The following is a 19,300-nucleotide window of genomic DNA, read 5'->3' as shown; positions in this document are numbered from 1 at the left end:
TTATAACGTCAGTCAAAGTATACAGTTATAAATCTCGGCTTTTCCTGAAAAAAGAATCACTATGATTTTTGAGTGACGCTTTCTTGTAACCACTGCCAGTTTGGTAAGTTAAATATCATGTTAAGCAATGTTTCTAAATTCATTTCTCTTTGCACGCTTCCCAAGTGCTCCTGCAGTCTGTACTTTATATTTCCATTTAAAAAAGCTTCTTCGTTCAAAACATATCCCAAGACTTAGTTGTCCCCCCAGGCATTGTCTTTTAGCTGACATGTCTTTTTCCAAGATCATGTTTTCTGTTTCTAAAATATCATTTTGCTTCCGTTAGCATGAAATCATGATTTATCATGCTGGTGCTTAAGCCAAGGTCCATATATTATGTTCAATGGCCAGTGCTACCCTCATTTGTTGGCCTCCTGTACTTCCAACATAATCTTAAATGATGTTAAAGATATGAGAAGACACATTCATTCATCTGTCCATCCATCCTTCCAAATGCTAACCAGATAGGTAGAGAGTCTTGGCCAATGTCTGTAAATCAGCAATCTTCTTAGCTGGCTCTTTGTTTTATTCATGGCACTTACATACATGTAGAATATTCTGATACAGTCATACTCCTTTTACTTCACCTTGGGGACAGCTTCGGCAATGGCACTGCTTCATCCAGTAGACTTTCACATTCTGATTTTAAGATGAGTCAACTAAACTGCTTCATGTTTTATACTTAGCTGCATCACCCACACCTTTTCTGTTATGTTCCTCTCGGGTGCTTCTGATGCTTATTTTCGCCCATTTGGGCACAGCACATTTGAAATACACATACCTGCTACACACCATCTCTCTCATCTGATCTCTTGTGTGATCTACTGCACATCATCCTGAGCTTTTCATTCCATGTGCAATGCTGACTAGTAGAGATTCATCACTAGCTATGCTCATCTACATAGCTTTTTATCACTGAGTCAATTCTTTTACTCTGTAAGTCTTCATGTTTCTAACAATTCATACAGCACACACATTCTTTGAACGTGATGGTGGCAGTAGGCTAAAAAATAAATCTTTTTTTTTCCAAATGCAGCTAGGAAATTCATATAATTATGCTTGCATGTATTGCAACACTTAAGTCTGTTTTATTGCCCATTGCCTTTATTAAAGTACTGACTTTTCTCCAGTTACTTCACTTTCCTCCCATATCTTCAAAGATGTGCTTGTCAGGTTGATCTCTGACTCTGAATCGGTCCAGTATGAGTGTGAGTGTGGGTGTGTGCTTGAATGGGCTCTGCAGTAGACTAGCATCCAGTCCAGCATTGTGCTTATTGCTGTTCAGGGTAGGCTCAGGCCTCATGCCAATCTGAATTGGATCAAGTTGCAGTTTGGGAATGCTATTTTATGTTAATCTAATAAAATGCTGAAACCATACTGGACATCACTAAGTGTGTGATATCATCCAAACTATCATTAGAACATTAGAACAATCTAGACGAGAACAGGCCATGAAACCCAACAAAGCTCGCCAGTCCTATCCACTTATTTCTTCTAAAAGAAAACCAAGTCGAGTTTTGAAAGCCCCTAAAGTCATACTGTCTACCACACTACTTGGTAGCTTATTCCAAGTGTCTATCGTTCTTTGTGTAAAGAAAAGCTTCCTAATGTGTGTGTGAAATTTACCCTTAACAAGTTTCCAACTGTGTCCCCGTGTTCTTGATGAACTCATTTTAAAATAACAGTCTCGATCCACTGTACTAATTCCCTTCATAATTTTAAACACTTCAATCATGTCACCTCTTAATCTTCTTTTGCTTGAACTGTAAAGGCTCAGCTCTTTTAATCTTTCCTTATAATTCAACCCCTGTAGCCCTGGACTCAGCCTAGTCGCTCTTCTCTGGACCTTTTCTAGTGCTGCTATGTCCTTTTTGTAGCCTGGAGACCAAAACTGCACACAGTACTCAAGATGAGGCCTCACCAGTGCATTATAAAGAGTGAGCATAACCTCCTTGGACTTGTACTCCACACATCGTGCTATATAACTTAACATTCTGTGAGCCTTGTTAATACTTCTCAGCATTGTCTGGAAGTTGATAGTGTCGAGTTCACTACAACTCCTAAATCCTTCTCATAAGGTGTACTCTTGATTTTCCGACCGCCCATTCAGAATATCATGTTCAGAATATCTTCAAATCTGAATTCTATGACACTCACTTTAAGTGGAAAAGAGATCACTCAAACAAAAAAGTGATCAACAAAAAAAGCCAAAATGCCAAATCACAACTCATTGTTTAAAGTTCTGTTTTGATGATGCACAAGACAATATGAGTACTGAACTTCTTTTCAGTGGTTTTCTGTCTTGGTTAACAAACAAAATAATGGGGGCAGTCCACAATGTGCAGCACATGGTACAATTAACTAATCCGCAATTTGTCACATTTAACAAATCATCATCCTGTAAGACATAAAAATGCTATCTGACTTAACATTCAAGGGAGTGCACTTCAATTAATTTCCTCTCTGGATGTTAGACTTTGAGGCCAGGGTAAACTATGACCTTTCAGTACGTGTAATGGTCTCCTTAATGGTCCTATGGCTGGTACAATCAGAGATGTATAGATATTTTATTAAAAAAAATGAAGCTTTTTTGTGACATACTGTACTAGTCTGTACTACTACAGACAAAACAGCAGTTAAGGAAAAGAATCGCAATACAATTATACTTCTGAGTAAATGATTGCCAGGAAGAAAAAACACCCCTTGTATTAATGCCATTGAGAATCCTTCAACAAAACCATATTTTTGCACCTTTGCCAGACCAATGTTCAAAATGCCTCTGAGGAAGTTACACAACTAAAAAGTAGCCATTGCTGGAATGCAACATCAGCATTCAAGTCTGGTTATATTATAAATATTTACAGGGACAGAGGATATGAGCATATCAGTACCATACATATCTTCAATTAATCACCATAAAACATTCTTTATTTAGCATATACTTTTGTCCAAAGTGAGACAAAACTTCATAGTACTGTAGATTATATAGTCCTGCAGTATGATAACTTGACTTGCTTACAATCAGACAGAACCAACTATGTCAGGCAGGTGATCTTCAGACCAATTCACATTTAATTGAAGGTATTGGGCATTTAGTCTGACCAACATAAGCAGTGTATTTCATTTATTTTAATTACAGCAACGGTGATAGGGTGATAGTCCTCACAGGTGGCGCAGTGGTAGTGCTGCTGCTTTGCAGTAAGGAGATTGTGGAAGATTGTGGGTTCGCTTCCCGGCTCCTTCCTGTGTGGATAGCGCTTTGAGTACTGAGAAAAGTGCTATATAAATGTAATGAATTATTATTATAGTGTAGCTGTGTCATGGCAAATGACAGGACTGTCATAATTTCTTACTTTATGAATTATACTTGCCACATTTATGTACTGTACGATTCATTTTACTTTCTACTCTATTAACACAGGTCGATGTATGTCCATTTGATGTACATTTGCTTTACCCTTTAAAGTTCTAAAAACTTATACAAGTAAACCTCTCACAGCTTTGGTTGCTGAGAAAGTTGCATGCAAAAAACAGTGCAGTACTATGTTTTCATTCTTTATTGTGCATAGCTCATTCCATGATAAGCTTCATTTTGAAAATCTTCCAAATGTACAATTCATTGCAGTTTCTTATAAAAGTGTATACATTTCTGCAGTGACTCAAAGCTCTTGTATGTATTCATGTGTAAATAAACAACCAGAGGAGTGAAAGGCATAAGCAAACCCATCTTTAATTAAATCACTTATTATTATTATGACAGAAAGGAGGACTTGTCATTATTTTCTAGTCTCTAACTACTCTAACAAAGCAAAATCTACTTGTCTTTTCATAAGGAGAGAATTCATGAGTTCCCTTGCCTGCTTGACTTGCTGTTTTTTTTATTTGTTAATTCATTATTTAGGTAGAAACACACCACATCATCCCAACATATTTTATCTGAGACAAATGTAAAGAAATACTGCTGGATTTTGAAATTTCAGTTTTACATTTTCCATAACCAGTTTGCTACTTGCACTTTAAACACACAAGTCTTTGAAGAGGTTTTGTCTTGCTAAAGCAGTGACATCTAGTGGTTTTATTTTGGAAAAAATATAACATCTGTAAATTATGGGTAAAATGTGTATTTTTTTTAGAATTAATTACATTAAGATTGTTTCTCTTGCTAAGCTCCTAATTTAAATAGATCGCTTGCTGTCCAACTCATGCTCTGGCCTTATGCATGTAATCCAATATACAAATAAATTATACATTTGAACATTAATTATTGTGGTATTCCTTCATTTCTTGTTTAAATTACAGATATTTTGCTTGTTTTCTTGACTGTAACTTTTGGAAGTTCTGTTTGTTAGCATTCAAAACTTTTACTTGACATAGTTCTAAGTTATCAATAATAATATAACTGATCAGTTATATTATTATTATTATTAAAACTGGAACTCAGCACACTCATTTTTTTGTCTCCCCCAAAGGGCAACAAAAAGTAATTGAATCACTCTAAGAACAAAATTGAAATAGAGATTGCAATAAATGTTATTTTTCCATGTAGATGAAGTCTGTTTAGAATCAATAATGCACCTTAGTAACTAAGCACCAAAAATGATGCATTGTGATTGATAATATATTTCTTCTGTTACAGGAATGGGGCCCATTCACATGAGTGCTGTGCACTGTACAGGTTTTGAACGTACTGTAACAGAATGCTCCTTTCAAGATGTTAACCAAGTAGGATGTACTCATAACAGAGATGCCTCTGTACGGTGCAATGCGCCTAAGCTGGACATTGATAGCATGGTGAGTATTATATCATATTAATACTTCATGTTTTTGTAAATATAGATGGATAGATCAACATGTAGACAAATATATAAATACATATGTTGTAAGGATTGTCATGCTAATTGTTACACATAGAATATCTGCCTGGGTCTTTCTGTAGACCAAGTCACTTAATTTTTTGCAGGAAAATGATGTGGTATCTTTCAGTCTTCATAGCATGGGTCACACACCATCTATCTATCAGTTTATATATCTGTCTTGATTTGATCGTCATATAGTTCTCAAAAATTGTGTTTTATTTTTTCTTACTATTATTTAATGTCATACTTTGGTATTACAGTGTGGGTGTTATTATTTTTTATTTTAACATTGCAATTTTTTAAATTTAACTTATTGAATTAAAAATCACATCACAATAAGGCAGACAATATAATCAAAATTAAAGTTAGTAAATTTTCCGATAAAAGAACATTATGTAAAAAAAACTGACCCTCCTTTAGGCCTAAGAAATACTGAAAGTGTAAAGCTGAAGCCTGGTGAAGTATTCAGAACTTTTGTGAAGCCTTGGGCCAGAATCAAAACAGACATGACTTAAGAATTAGGTGTTGTATTTCTCGTCTGGTAAATAGATTAAACTCTGCCTTTGGAACATCTTTTTGTAGGGCATATCATTGTGGAAATTTCATATTCTGACTTAGAAATCTCAGCAGCTAGTTCAGATATCAGTCTAATTTACAATTTATTTCTATGCTAAACATTGAAATGATAGTTGAAGTTTTATAAATTGCACTTGCAGCTGTTGATGACTTAAATCAGGATTTCGTACGCAATTAATATCTCCTGCAATTATCAGCTTCTGACACTGCAGGCCTTCAAACTATAGATAGAGTATAAACTTGGCCTACCCAGCCTCTTTTCAACAAAAATTGATCTCTAACTTTTTAAAGTGTCTCCAGCAAAAAAACAAACAAACAATCTCATTACAGAAAGCTAAAATGGAAGAGCACATTTTTCTCACTTGAGTTCATGATTGAAACTTTTAACATTCCAGCTTACAAATTTTCATGGACAAAGCTTTTTAATATTGTACGTTTTTTGTATTTTACAGTTCATCGTAATAACATCTTTTGAAAGCGTTTTACTGTCAGCAAATTCCTACTTCGCTACTTCTGTGCTCTACCTCCATTATTGCATTTAGCAGTACAGTTCATGAATCGTGCATTTCTTTCTTTTCTCTCCCTGCAAATGAAATACAGTATGTTAGATTTAGAATTTGGTATACTGTGTCAGAGTCCACAGAAGTGGTGGAATACTCTTAGGTACATATATGGGAAAGGCGCTATATAAATAAAATGTATTATTATTATTATTATATACAATAACATATTACAGGGTAGTTTCCATTCCAATATAAACCCTACTGTTTTCTTTTCAATGTTTTATTTTTGTTTGGTACTTATAAACCAACATCCAGTGAAACAAAATTAAATGAGGAATATGGGGCAATAACAATAGATTGCAAAAAATACTAAAATTTACAAAAACTATGCACAAATTTGCCAGCCATCATAGAAAGTAAAAAAGAGGTGCTGAATATGACATTTTTGTTTTTCTAAGGTCCCTAGCCAATGGACATCATTCGGGTAACAAAAACATGAATGTTTAAGGTCAGAAAAGGTCAGAAACCAGTTCAATACCTGGGAATATACCTGCTTTTGGGTTGCTTGCAGGTTCGCCTAGCAGGAGGTCGTGCTCAAGGAGAAGGACGTGTTGAGGTACTTCTGGAAGTTGGAGGTCGAATGAGATGGGGTTCGGTGTGCAGTGAATCCTGGGGAATCAATGAAGCGATGGTTGTATGTCGACAACTGGGTTTTGGATTTGCTTCTCATGCATTGCAGGTGATCATCTTCAGCATAACATGCACAGTTCAGACTTGAATGAATAATTCATGGTGTAAAGCTATTGGTAAATTATTCTGTACACTACTTTAATCTGTGTTGAACCTGAATGACATATATATTTTCTTATTTATTTTATACTAAAAAGCTTAACAATAAGAAATGATCAAGTCTTTCACGGGAAAATCAAAGATGGCAAAATTATTCAAAGATATTCCTAGTCAGCTAAAAGAATCTCATTACCTTCTAGTGAAAAGCATTATTTTTGCTGTTTCTTAAGCCATTAAAGTTTGTATATATAATGTACATTGTTTCAATTGTATCCTTTCTGTATACTAATTCTTTTTGCATAGTGTGTCTCTGCATTGTCTGTCAGCTGGCTGATACTGCCAGTTCAATAATAAAATCAAAAGTGAAGCAATAGTACTGGCTTGCTATAAATCATGCAGATGTGATATGCAGCAATATTGGCTTTTTCTTCTGAAGATTAAAACGGATGTAATTTAGCTGAGGTTTGATGGGCGTGACCTGAAATACTGTTTGATTTTTATTCAGTGACACAGAACAATAAAGAACTTTGTGTAAACATTAAGTGGAAAAAAAAAATCAATGACATATTATTTCACTTTTTTATTTGGCTTGGCTATCTGGTTTACTTACTAACAACCCCTTTTTGTAAATTTCCATAGGACACCTGGTATTGGCCAGGAAACTCTGAAGCAAATGAGGTGGTGCTGAGTGGGACATACTGCTCTGGGACTGAGCTCACTATTCAACAGTGCCGACGAAACCCACAGGTGCACTGCCCCCGAGGGGGAGGCCGACATGCCGCTGGAGTCACCTGCACGGAAGGTGAGTCTACCTGCGCAGCTCACTGGCACTTTGATCAATTATGTGTTATTTGTTTTGATTTATTGGATAAGTGTAAGAATGTTGTTGTTGAGGCTGCATTTTTTCAGATTTTATTTTTTGCACAATTTGAAAAAGTTTTGTTTTGTTATATGATGTATATTGAAAGCAAAAATGATTGTTAACATTTCATACACAACACAGACAAACTAGATGCTTTTTACCTCATAATGTCAGGTAGTGGAGTGGGTGCATGAGCACCCTCTTTCATGGACTGACGCCTTATATTGTACACAGCTGGTTTCCACATTGCACCTTGAGGTCAGGAGAGGATCACATTTCTTTTAATGAATTACCCCGGCTCAGTAAGTGGACCAATGAATAGAAATGATCATCGGGGTTTAAAATAAAAACAAGAAAGAATAAAACTAAGCTGCTTAACCCTTTTAGCCCTGACCACCTATTACTAGTACATATATATGCAGCTGTTTTTGTAAAGCACAGGTACATTTGCAGCCATTGGAACCGGGCGTGCTACTATTAGCGCAGACTGGAGAGACTGGCATACAGTCTACGAAACACGGAAGTGAAAATGGACACTTCCGGACTGTGCACACCACTTTAAATTTTACTTCCTCAAGTATTTGGAAGGTATGGTCAGCTGGGAAAGATGTGCAGCAGGTTAGGGTAATAAAGGATAAAGATGGAAACGTACTCACAAACGAGGAGAGTGTGTTGAGCAGATGGAAAGAATACTTTGAAAGACTGATGAATGAAGAGAATGAGAGAGAGAAGAGGTTGGATGATGTGGAGATAGTGAATAAGGAAGTGCAACGGATTACCAAGGTGGAAGTAAAGACAGCTATGAAGAGGATGAAGAATGGAAAAGCCGTTGGTCCAGGTGACATACCTATGGAAGCATGGAGGTGTTTAGGAGAGATGGCAGTGGAGTTTTTAACCAGATTGTTTAATGGAATCTTGGAAAGTGAGAGGATGCCTGAGGAGTGGAGAAGAAGTTTACTGGTGCCGATATTTAAGAATAAGGGGGATGTGCAGGACTGTAATAACTACAGGGGGATAAAATTGATGAGCCACAGCATGAAGTTATGGGAAAGAGTAGTGGAAGCAAGGTTAAGAAGTGAGGTGATGATTAGTGAGCAGCAGTATGGTTTCATGCCAAGAAAGAGCACCACAGATGCGATGTTTGTTCTGAGGGTGTTGATGGAGAAGTATAGAGAAGGCCAGAAGGAGTTGCATCGCATCTTTGTGGACCTGGATAAAGCATATGACAGGATGCCTCGAGAGGAGTTGTGGTAATGTATGAGGAAGTCGGGAGTGGCAGAGAAGTATGTAAGAGATGTACAGGATATGTACGAGGGAAGTGTGACAGTGGTGAGGTCTGCGGTAGGAGCGACAGATGCATTCAAGGTGAAGGTGGGATTACATCAGGGATCAGCTCTGAGTCCTTTCTTATTTGCAGTGATGATGGACAGGTTGACAGATGAAATTAGACAGGAGTCCCCGTGGACTATGATGTTTGCTGATGACATTGTGATCTGTAGCGATAGTAGGGAGCAGGTTGAGGAGACCCTGGAGAGGTGGAGATATGTTTTAGAGAGGAGAAGAATGAAGGTCAGTAGGAACAAGACAGAATACATGTGTGTAAATGAGAGGGAGGTTAGTGGAATGGTGAGGATGCAAGGAGTAGAGTTCGCGAAGGTGGATGAGTTTAAATACTTGGGATCAACAATACAGAGTAATGGGGATTGTGGAAGAGAGGTGAAGAAGAGAGTACAGGCATTGTGGAATGGGTTGAGAAGAGTGTCAGGAGTGATTTGTGACAGACGGATATCAGCAAGGGAGTGAAAGGGAAGGTCTACATGACGGTAGTGAGACTGTTGGAGACGGTGGCACTGACCAGAAAGCAGGAGACAGAGCTGGAGGTAGCAGAGTTAAAGATGCTAAGATTTGCACTGGGTGTGACGAGGATGGCTAGGATTAGAAATAAGTACATTAGAGGGTCAGCTCAAGTTGGACAGTTGGGAGACAAAGTGAGATTGCGTTGGCTTGGACATGTGCACAAGAGAGATGCTGGGAGAAGGATGCTAAGGATAGAGCTGCCAGGCAAGAGAAAAAGAGGAAGGCCTAAGCGAAGGTTTATGGATGTGTTGAGAGAGGACATGCAGGTGATGGGTGTAATAGAACAAAATGCAGAGGACAGAGAGATATGGAAGAAGGTGATCTGCTGTAGCAACCCCTAACGGGAGCAGCCAAAAGAAGAAGAAGAAGAAGTATTTGGCAGCTATTGTATAATAATAGTCATTTTTTTGAGCTTCCTAGACACTCCAAAGGTAGAAAATCTCACAAAATAATTTTTCCCATAAAAACAGAAAATCCAAATATTTAAGAGAATACTCAACCCGGGCGGCACGGTGGCGCAGTGGGTAGCGCTGCTGCCTCGCAGTTGGGAGATCTGGGGACCTGGGTCCTCCCTGCGTGGAGTTTGCATGTTCTCCCCGTGTCTGCGTGGGTTTCCTCCGGGCGCTCCGGTTTCCTCCCACAGTCCAAAGACATGCAGGTTAGGTGGATTGGCGTTTCTAAATTGGCCCTAGTGTGTGCTTGGTGTGTGGGTGTGTTTGTGTGTGTCCTGCGGTGGGTTGGCACCCTGCCCAGGATTGTTCCCTGCCTTGTGCCCTGTGTTGGCTGGGATTGGCTCCAGCTGACCCCCGTGACCCTGTGTTCGGATTCAGCGGGTTGGAAAATGGATGGATGGATGGATACTCAACCCAAAAATGATAATGTTTTTATTTATTATTTATCCCATGTTGTTTGCAGTAATGGCCAAAAATAAATAAATCTCATGGTTTTTATGGAGAACAAAGTTCCTGACACAAATGGCTAAAAGTAGGACCAGTGCTGAACAAACAGCAAACAATATCAAAACATCCATGAAAAAAAATCTCTGATTACTTGTGTTGCATAATTCATGTCTCATATTTTCAGTCAGATATTCAAAACATTCCAAACATGTTTTTTTTGCTAAAATATTGTTAAATAAAATATTTCTGGAAAATCTTCTTGTAAATGACTGGGAAGTGTGTTTAAATGAGATCAGACTTTTGAATTGAAGACCTGGCCATTACCACAAACAATCCAGAGAAAGTAGCAGATAATAAAAATAATCATTTTTGGGTGGAGTGTGTCTTTAAGGTTTTCCTACTTTTTTGCACTCCACAATGATATTTTCTTTCACCTAGTTACTGACTCAGAGTCACTTTCCATAATATTCCTGTAGTTTTAACTCCCTGATAATGGATTATCTGCTCTGACTCTAGACTGAATGAATACTGGCAGTGAATGGTCATTTATTCCCAAGGGCTCTATTAGTCACTGTACAGCTCATGAGCCACATGCAACTCACCAAGTATTCACCTGTGGCTCTTATCTTATTGACTTGCAGTATTCCATGAAACTTAATGCAGTAGTTCAGGAGATGGCTTTAAAATGTCCCTATATTAGTTTAATCAAAACATTGCCTATCTGATTCAGGCAATTGTATTGTACTAGTATTTAAGCATTACCTTTGATGTCTATCACTGCTATCTTACCAGTGCTGGCTACAATATGACTTTTGTTACTTTATTCATGCAGCTTCCACAAAAAGTGAGTAATCTAAAATGGGGATGAGATGGTTGTTTCACAATGACTTACTTAATTGCTTTTTGAGTGTCCTTCGAAGAATAAAGGTTACTTCTCTGCAAGAGGATAGATAAGGCTGATTTGTATATATTTTATAAGCCACATTTTTTAACAGGCATTACATGCTACCTGAACACAGTGAAACTCCAAACCAGATGAAAACATCCAAGTAACATGTTGGGTTTGATACAAACATTTCAAAACAAAGTCACGTTACCTGGAAAAAAAACTTGATATTATAGTGCATTTGTGATGGGTTGCAGGACTTGAAGGGTGAGTTTTAACTTACATTTCAAGATGCGATAGACTACCTCTACTCCCATGGGTGACAGCACAGAGTTGTTGGGTTAAGAGGTACATCAAGATGGAGGTGGAGGGAATGAGGCCCAGGTGGAGGCTAAAGAAGATGTGATTTGAGTTGGTGTCAAGTGATATAAAGGTCTCAACCGAAAAGTTCTGATGAGTAGAGGAAAACTCTTGTTAAACCTGGAACGTAACTGTTAAACTGGTGATGATGATGGTTGTTTCAGTATTCAGGCATGTCTGTGAAGTTATACTCTAGCAGACTTACAAAGGTAAATATTTGTGGTGTTGAAAACTATAACATTTGTATGTGTTGTTCATATTGATTTGTGCAGTGAGTACCTCCATTTCATTACATCCCTTGAAATATAGTGAGTTCCAATGCTGTAGAGGTTGCCCCTGTTCAAATGCCAACATTATTTTAAGGGCCCAGGTAAATTTCAGAGTGCCTTAGTATCCCAGGACATAATACCCTCTAAGTGATATCTCTTAACACAGACCAAGGTCAGGCTCATTCTAAAAGCCACTTGCCTTCTCTTATTAAGTTCGGAACTCAAGCCAACCCCCATACCCCCCTCCCCCCCCATCCACCCCCAATGCGCCAACACTTTCCAATGTCTTCTGGTAGCTTAGCCAAAAATGTATTGACTCAATAGCCACCTTTGCACTTTACTTTGCTTAATCTACCACCTAGATTTTCTTGGCTTGCTGCCCTTTAGAGGATACTGTTTATATAAAATGACTATTACAGTAGAAATGCTGTTTAGTATACTGTGGGTTTACTAAATATAACTACTGTTTGTTTTTACCAGTTCCTGTGACATCTGTCCCTACAGTATGTCCATGACTCAGGCAATATGAGCCATTATAAATTTGCCTTTATAAATGTATACATAGTATGTTTAAATGGAAACCTAACCTTACATGCCCTGTACTGTACCCACCTGCTGGTTTCTTTGTAATTATATTGTATGTAACGTGTACTGCAATTTACCTTTCTTTTCTCTACTATTTAACACAATCTGTATGTCTGCATAGTTCTGTTTTGCATGAGTTACTCTTATTTACTGTATTATTTATCTTTTGCTGCTCCTAATTATTTACTGTATTTATTTAATGGCCAAATGGGGGAGGCAGCTTGATGGATGAGGTCTCCAGGAGTCTAAAATTATCCGAATCTTATTATGTGATATCATCTACTGTTAAATTCTGCTCCGTACTTCTAAAAAATTTTTATTTTTTATTGAGGATTTGTTTTGTTCTGTGTATTGTATTGTATTGTATTGACCCCCTTCTTTTGACACCCACTGCACACCCAACCTACTTGGAAAGGGGTCTCTCTTTGAACTGCCTTTCCCAAGGTTTCTTCCATTTTTCCCTACTAGGTTTTTTTGGGAGTTTTTCCTTGTCTTCTTAGAGAGTCAAGGCTGGGGGGCTGTCAAGAGGCAGGGCTTGTTAAAGCCCATTGCGGCACTTCTTGTGTGATTTTGGGCTATACAAAAATAAACTGTATTGTATTGTACTGTATATTGTATTTAGTTATACATCATCTTACTGTCTGTACCTACCTCTCTGAAACCGATTTCCCCCACCCCTCCCTGCAACTATGGCACAAGAATTTCCTTATGCTCTCATAGTGTATGTGACAATAAACATCTCTAATCTAATCTGGCAACTTAGAAATGGGGTCACTGATAGACCTAAGGAACTATTGTGGAAATTAATTTTATTTTACCTTTATTCTGGGAGCAGTATGAACACTTATTGGGAATACACTGGGATGGTTTTGGCCAGAGCATGGTGTGCTACGAAAATAATTTGCCTTTTAGTAGCCTACATGTATAAACTCCTTCATAGTGCATGAGTATGTACTGATGACAAAACATGGATCACTCTGTATTTTCTGGCTGCATGTGTCGTGGAAAAATCTTTCCTCTAGAAAGAAGAGGGATGTGCATGCTTCCCATAAGTGTGTTCTCACTTTCTGGAGGGGTGTTTGTTATTCATTTACCACATTCTAACCTTGGAAAAATATGCTGGTGTCTTCTTTAAGATGAGGCAAAACCCTCATGTCCTTAAGCTTTAAGTTACATTTATTTAACCCTTTAGATAGATAGATAGATAGATAGATAGATAGATAGATAGATAGATAGATAGATAGATAGATAGATAGATAGATAGATAGATAGATAGATAGATAGATAGATAGATAGATAGATAGATAGATACTTTATTAATCCCAAGGGGAAATTCACATATTCCAGCAGCAGCATACTGATAAAAACAATATTAAATTAAAGAGTGATAAAAATGCAGGTATAACAGTCAATAACTTTGTATAATGTTAACATTTACCAAAGGGGGGGAATTGAAGACTCACATAGTGTGGGGGAGGAACGATCTCCTTAGTCTGTCAGTGGAGCAGGAAAGTCACAGCCGTCTGTCGCTGAAGCTGCTCCTCTGTCTGGAGATGATACTGTTCAGTGAATGCAGTGGATTCTCCATGATTGACAGGAGCCTGCTCAGCGCCCGTTGCTCTGCCACAGATGTCAAACTGTCCAGCTCTGTGCCTACAATAGAGCCTGTCTTCTTTACCAGTTTGTCCAGGCATGAGGCGTCCCTCTTCTTTATGCTGCCTCCCCAGCACACCACCGCGTAGAAGAGGGCACTCGCCACAGCCGTCTGATGGAACAACTGCAGCATCTTATTGCAGATGTTGAAGGATGCCAGCCTTCTTAGGAAGTATAGTCGGCTCTGTCCTCTCTTGCACAGAGCATCAGCATTGGCAGTCCAGTCCAATTTATCATCCAGCTGCACTCCCAGGTATTTATAGGTCTGCACCCTCTGCACACAGTCACCTCTGATGATCACAGGGTCCATGAGGGGCCTGGTCCTCCTAAAATCCACCACCAGCTCCTTGGTTTTGCTGGTGTTCAGTTGTAGGTGGTTTGAGTCGCACCATTTAAGAAAGTCCTTGATTAGGTTCCTATACTCCTCCTCCTGCCCACTCCTGATGCAGCCCACGATAGCAGTGTCGTCAGCGAACTTTTGCACGTGGCAGGACTCCTAGTTGTATTGGAAGTCCGATGTATATAGGCTGAACAGGACCGGAGAAAGTACAGTCCCCTGCGGCGCTCCTGTGCTGCTGACCACAATGTCAGACGTACAGTTCCTGAGATGCACATACTGAGGTCTGTCTGTAAGATAGTCCACGATCTATGCCACCAGGTATGAATCTACTCCCAACTCTGTCAGCTTGTCCCTAAGGAGCAGAAGTTGGATGGTGTTGAAGGCGCTAGAGAAGTCTAGAAACATAATTCTTACTGCACCACTGCCTCTGTCCAAGTGGGAGAGGAATCGGTGTAGCATGTAGATGATGGCATCCTTCACTCCCACCTTCTCTGGGTATATGAACTGCAGAGGGTTGAGGGTGTAATAAAGTATTATACTGTATATTTACTAAAAATTCTATAAATGTTACATATGCGTCACGAATGGGCATATATGTGATAGAAATGTGCATAACCTCACCCTCATCTCAAGAATCCAAAACAGAGACAACAGATTCAATATAAATAGAAAACATCAGAGAACATAATTGGAATAATAACATGAGACCACACCTAAAGAGCTCTATATTTCTCTCCAGTATGTCTTACCTTTAAGGTTGAAGGTATTGACACATTTACTGTAGCTAATGAAGCAGCCATTTAGTATTTATAAGCAAATGTTTGTATTTACAAGTATAAACTGTCCTTCACTGAGAGCAATATCTAAGTATTTATAGAACAATTATTTTTTTCTTTCCAGCTGCCCCTGATCTGGTATTAAATTATCAGATGGTCCAGGACACTGCATACCTTGAAGACAGGCCACTGCACCTCCTTACCTGCGCCCATGAGGAGAACTGCCTTTCTTCTTCTGCAAACCGTATGAACTGGCCTTATGGGCATCGCCGCCTGCTAAGATTTTCTTCTCGTATCCATAACTTAGGACGAGCTGATTTCCGTCCTCGTACATCACGTGAATCATGGATCTGGCACCAATGCCACAGGTAGAAGGAAAAGTTTATATAAAATTAAAATATATTATTTTCCACTTGCCGTCTTTCTTAATACATAAATAGATGGTGTTTAAGCATTACAGTCCATGGGAAAGTATCTTAAATGGCTATAAAAAGAAAATAAAAGAGCAAGATTTCTATCTTTGTAGTCATTCTGGAGTGTATTTGGCAGAATGTTTATTGTTTGTCATAATATAATAATAAATATTTCTTTATTGGGCTTTTTAAAAAGTCAGATTTTCCCTGGGGGAAACTAATGCTTTTGTTTTATCATCTATCTATCTATCTATCTATCTATCTATCTATCTATCTATCTATCTATCTATCTATCTATCTATCTATCTATCTATCTATCTATCTATCTATCTATCTATCTATCTATCTATCTATCTATCTATCTATCTATCTATCATCAGTATAGCAAAATGAACCTTAATTCTTTTACTGAGAGAAAAAACAAGAACGAATCTGCTAGACATATACTTTCAAGCAATTTCTTATTTGAAAATGCTCCATGTTTTATATACTTTACACTATGTGGAATATAACATCATCTGCCCAACAACCATCACTGACCTTGTCATGCTTGTGCTTCCCCCCATGAGATTTGATGGAAAATTATAACTGAACTCCTAAGTTAATGAGTTGACCTTGTAGCACTCAACATTAAATTTCTTTTCCTGAAAGACTTTCAGTCTGCCTTTTACAAACACAAGAGTTATTTTGCACCACCAGCTGTCGCCCTCTAAATAATCCAGTCATAGCCTCATTAATCTCTGCATTAATAGTTGTCTGATGTGAATGTGCCTATGAACATTTCAAAATTGGAGGAAAAAACTGACGTGCATGGATACAGGAGGCTTCTGTCTAAGGTGTTGTTGAGTATCAAACACACTTTCATGACTAAATGGTGCAAGAATGAGGTCATTACATTTAAATATGCTCTTGTAGTTATGCCAAGAAAAAGCTGCTATATAATATAGTTCCATTTTTAAACTGGAGGTGGAACAAGGATTCTCGTATGAGTCTGTAATAGTTATAAAATGCTTCTATTCCCTTAAAAAGTTGGTCATTTTCTCTTTATTTTGCTTTTCAGACACTACCACAGTATTGAAGTATTCACACATTATGACCTCTTGACCCTGAATGGTAGCAAAGTAGCTGAAGGACACAAAGCAAGCTTCTGTCTTGAAGACACTTATTGTCCTGATGGTAGGTCCATAACAAACTGATTTTTGTATCTTTATTTTTGGAATCAGTTAATGAAGACTTTTTTTTAAGTTTTAAGGTTTATGGAGATTGCAGCCTCACCGCCTTCAAACTTATCATGTCAGACCTTTATTTTTTCAAACAGACATACATAAACAAGGAAGCAAAATATCTCAGTACTGTCCTGAGACATGGTGCCCAGATGTTGAAACCCACTTTAACCAGTGTATCAGTAAATGAATTAATGAATCTCACCCTCTCTTGTCTTTGCCCAATTCACTCCAACAGATATGACACAATTCCACTAGTTTGTTCCTCACCATTGCTAGGCAATTTGGGTTCTTCAAGGTTTGCTACAGAACATAGCATTCTGTTGGAGACAAAGAACAACAAAGCAGTCTGCACCTCAGCATATTATTTATATTGTCTTGTAAACTTCTTAATACCTTTATAAAGCACTTTTGGCAATAAATACTGAAGTTGCACAGAGACAAAAACATATTGATAGTTTTTACAAAGGTTCATAGATAGAATAACATTTTGCTATTGATCTCTTAAGGGAAACCTTTAGAATGTTTATTTGAATAATGAAAAGAGATTAGCATTTTACAGTATTGGTCTCGGTTAAAGACCAGATTTATCAGTTCACAACCAGGTGATAAAGGCAATTGCAAATCATGTTGCCAGAGTCATCAATGCCACCAATCATTGCCATCATTGAAGGAATATTATCCCCCTTGTCTCTCCCAAAGCCTAGAACTAGGACAGACTTCCTAAACACAGTTACTGAATGGAAGCTGACAGTGGCAGTTGAGGTTCCAAAAAAAATCACACTTATAACTCTCCACTGGGACATGATCATCTTCTCACCCACCACCAAGCAAATGGTGATGGTAGAGCTCACTGTGTCCTTGGAAAAGAGCTTGATGGAGGTCAATGAGCGGAAAGTACCAAGAGCTAGTAGAACAATGTTGGAAGAAAAGCTGGCAAACACACTGCAACCCCATTGAGGTAGGCTGTAGAAAATTTGCAGGGCACTCAATGTTCAAAACCCTAACACTGCTTACATTATGAGGGTGTTGAAGAAGAAGGTCATCCAGTCAGCTACTAAAGCTGCAGGGACAGTCAACAGGTAGCTCTGGATTAAGAGGGCAAATGCATTGATAGTTTCTATTGCAATGCAGGTCTGGGCTTGGTCAAACGAAGCTGGATCACCTGAGTGAGGGTGTCTGGTGTTGAAAAACCCTAAACATCACCAATGATGCATCCCAGTGCATCGTTAGTATGTATTTTATAAGAGGACATTTCCATTCTTCAGTTCTCTCAGAGATGTTATCCGTTCAGTTGATGGAGGATGCACTCTTCTCCAGAGTGTGAAGTCTAAATATGCTTACAGTACTGCATGTTTTTTCAGGGTATTTAAATTATTACTTTAACTAGTTTGTTTTTTATACAGTATGGCAACAGATTGTACAGTGTTTAAAAGTTGTATTGTGCTTTGAGACTGTATGCATCATGAGAGTTACTATATCATTTTATGATTATGAGCCATTAACTAATTCATTTAATTGCTTCTTTATTTGACAGGATTGCAGAAACGATATGCTTGTGTTAATATGGGAGATCAAGGTATTACTGTGGGCTGCTGGGATACCTACCGCCATGACATAGACTGCCAATGGGTTGACATCACAGATGTCAGACCAGGAGATTATATCTTTCAGGTAGGAGAAACAGCTGTCATTCCGGCTCTCAATGTGCATATTGATTAGGCAAAAAACTCATTCTCTGCCAAAATATGCTATAATCTTTTGTGTTGTACCCATAAGCAGGCTTGGGACTATTATATTTTTAAGCATGTATCAATATTTTCAACTAGAATGCCCCCTTCATTTGGATTACCAACTCAGAAACTCGGAACTGGTCTGTCAAGTCCAAGTTCGCCCACCTTTAGATTATATTGTCATTCCAAAACGGTGACCTACATCACAAACATTTGTGAAAGCTATAGTTTTTTACTGTTTACTAGCACTTCTGTCTATTTGTGTCTCTCTAAATCAGTCACACACACAGTACTGTCCAACATGTAACAAATTAGCCAACATGTGTATTTTTTATTTGTCCATATTTGTTGATAATAATAGTGTATGGAGTTGTCTAGACTAACATGTGGCACAATACTGAGAGATGCCTGAAGGCAAAGAGTAGCAGCCACTCAGTGACCTGTTTGAGGCATGTCAGTGTATGAAAATGAAGGTCTCCAGCAGAAGTGATTAGCTGGGTAGACAAGAAGTACCAGTGACCAGTAGGGTTGTCCAGTGAATGAAGAAGGGGAGATGTCTTAAATGGGAAAAAGACATAGCATTGAAATGTGTGATGCAAATGGAGCTGTGAACTGGAATGAAGGAGGAGAGTTCTGCTAAAAACAAAAGTGGGGACCCCTTTTGACAGATAATTTTCCAGT

General features: G+C 38.2%; 1 protein-coding gene across 1 annotated transcript in view; it reads left to right on the top strand.

The window, feature by feature from the left end:
* Positions 1-19,300, top strand: part of loxl4 (lysyl oxidase-like 4) — a 134,138-nt gene that overhangs the window by 104,369 nt on the left and 10,469 nt on the right. The window contains exons 8-13 of the mRNA XM_028795665.2: positions 4,676-4,830; positions 6,546-6,713; positions 7,403-7,565; positions 15,375-15,618; positions 16,724-16,839; positions 18,424-18,560. Of these exons, the coding sequence (XP_028651498.2) occupies positions 4,676-4,830; positions 6,546-6,713; positions 7,403-7,565; positions 15,375-15,618; positions 16,724-16,839; positions 18,424-18,560 (983 nt within the window). The remainder of the gene's footprint in view (positions 1-4,675; positions 4,831-6,545; positions 6,714-7,402; positions 7,566-15,374; positions 15,619-16,723; positions 16,840-18,423; positions 18,561-19,300) is intronic.

This window comes from Erpetoichthys calabaricus, chromosome 2 (assembly GCF_900747795.2).
Source record: "Erpetoichthys calabaricus chromosome 2, fErpCal1.3, whole genome shotgun sequence".
NCBI classification, from domain to species: Eukaryota; Metazoa; Chordata; class Cladistia; order Polypteriformes; family Polypteridae; genus Erpetoichthys; species Erpetoichthys calabaricus.
The sequence above is the reverse complement of the archived record's forward strand: the minus strand, read 5'-3'. Positions and strand labels throughout refer to the sequence as shown.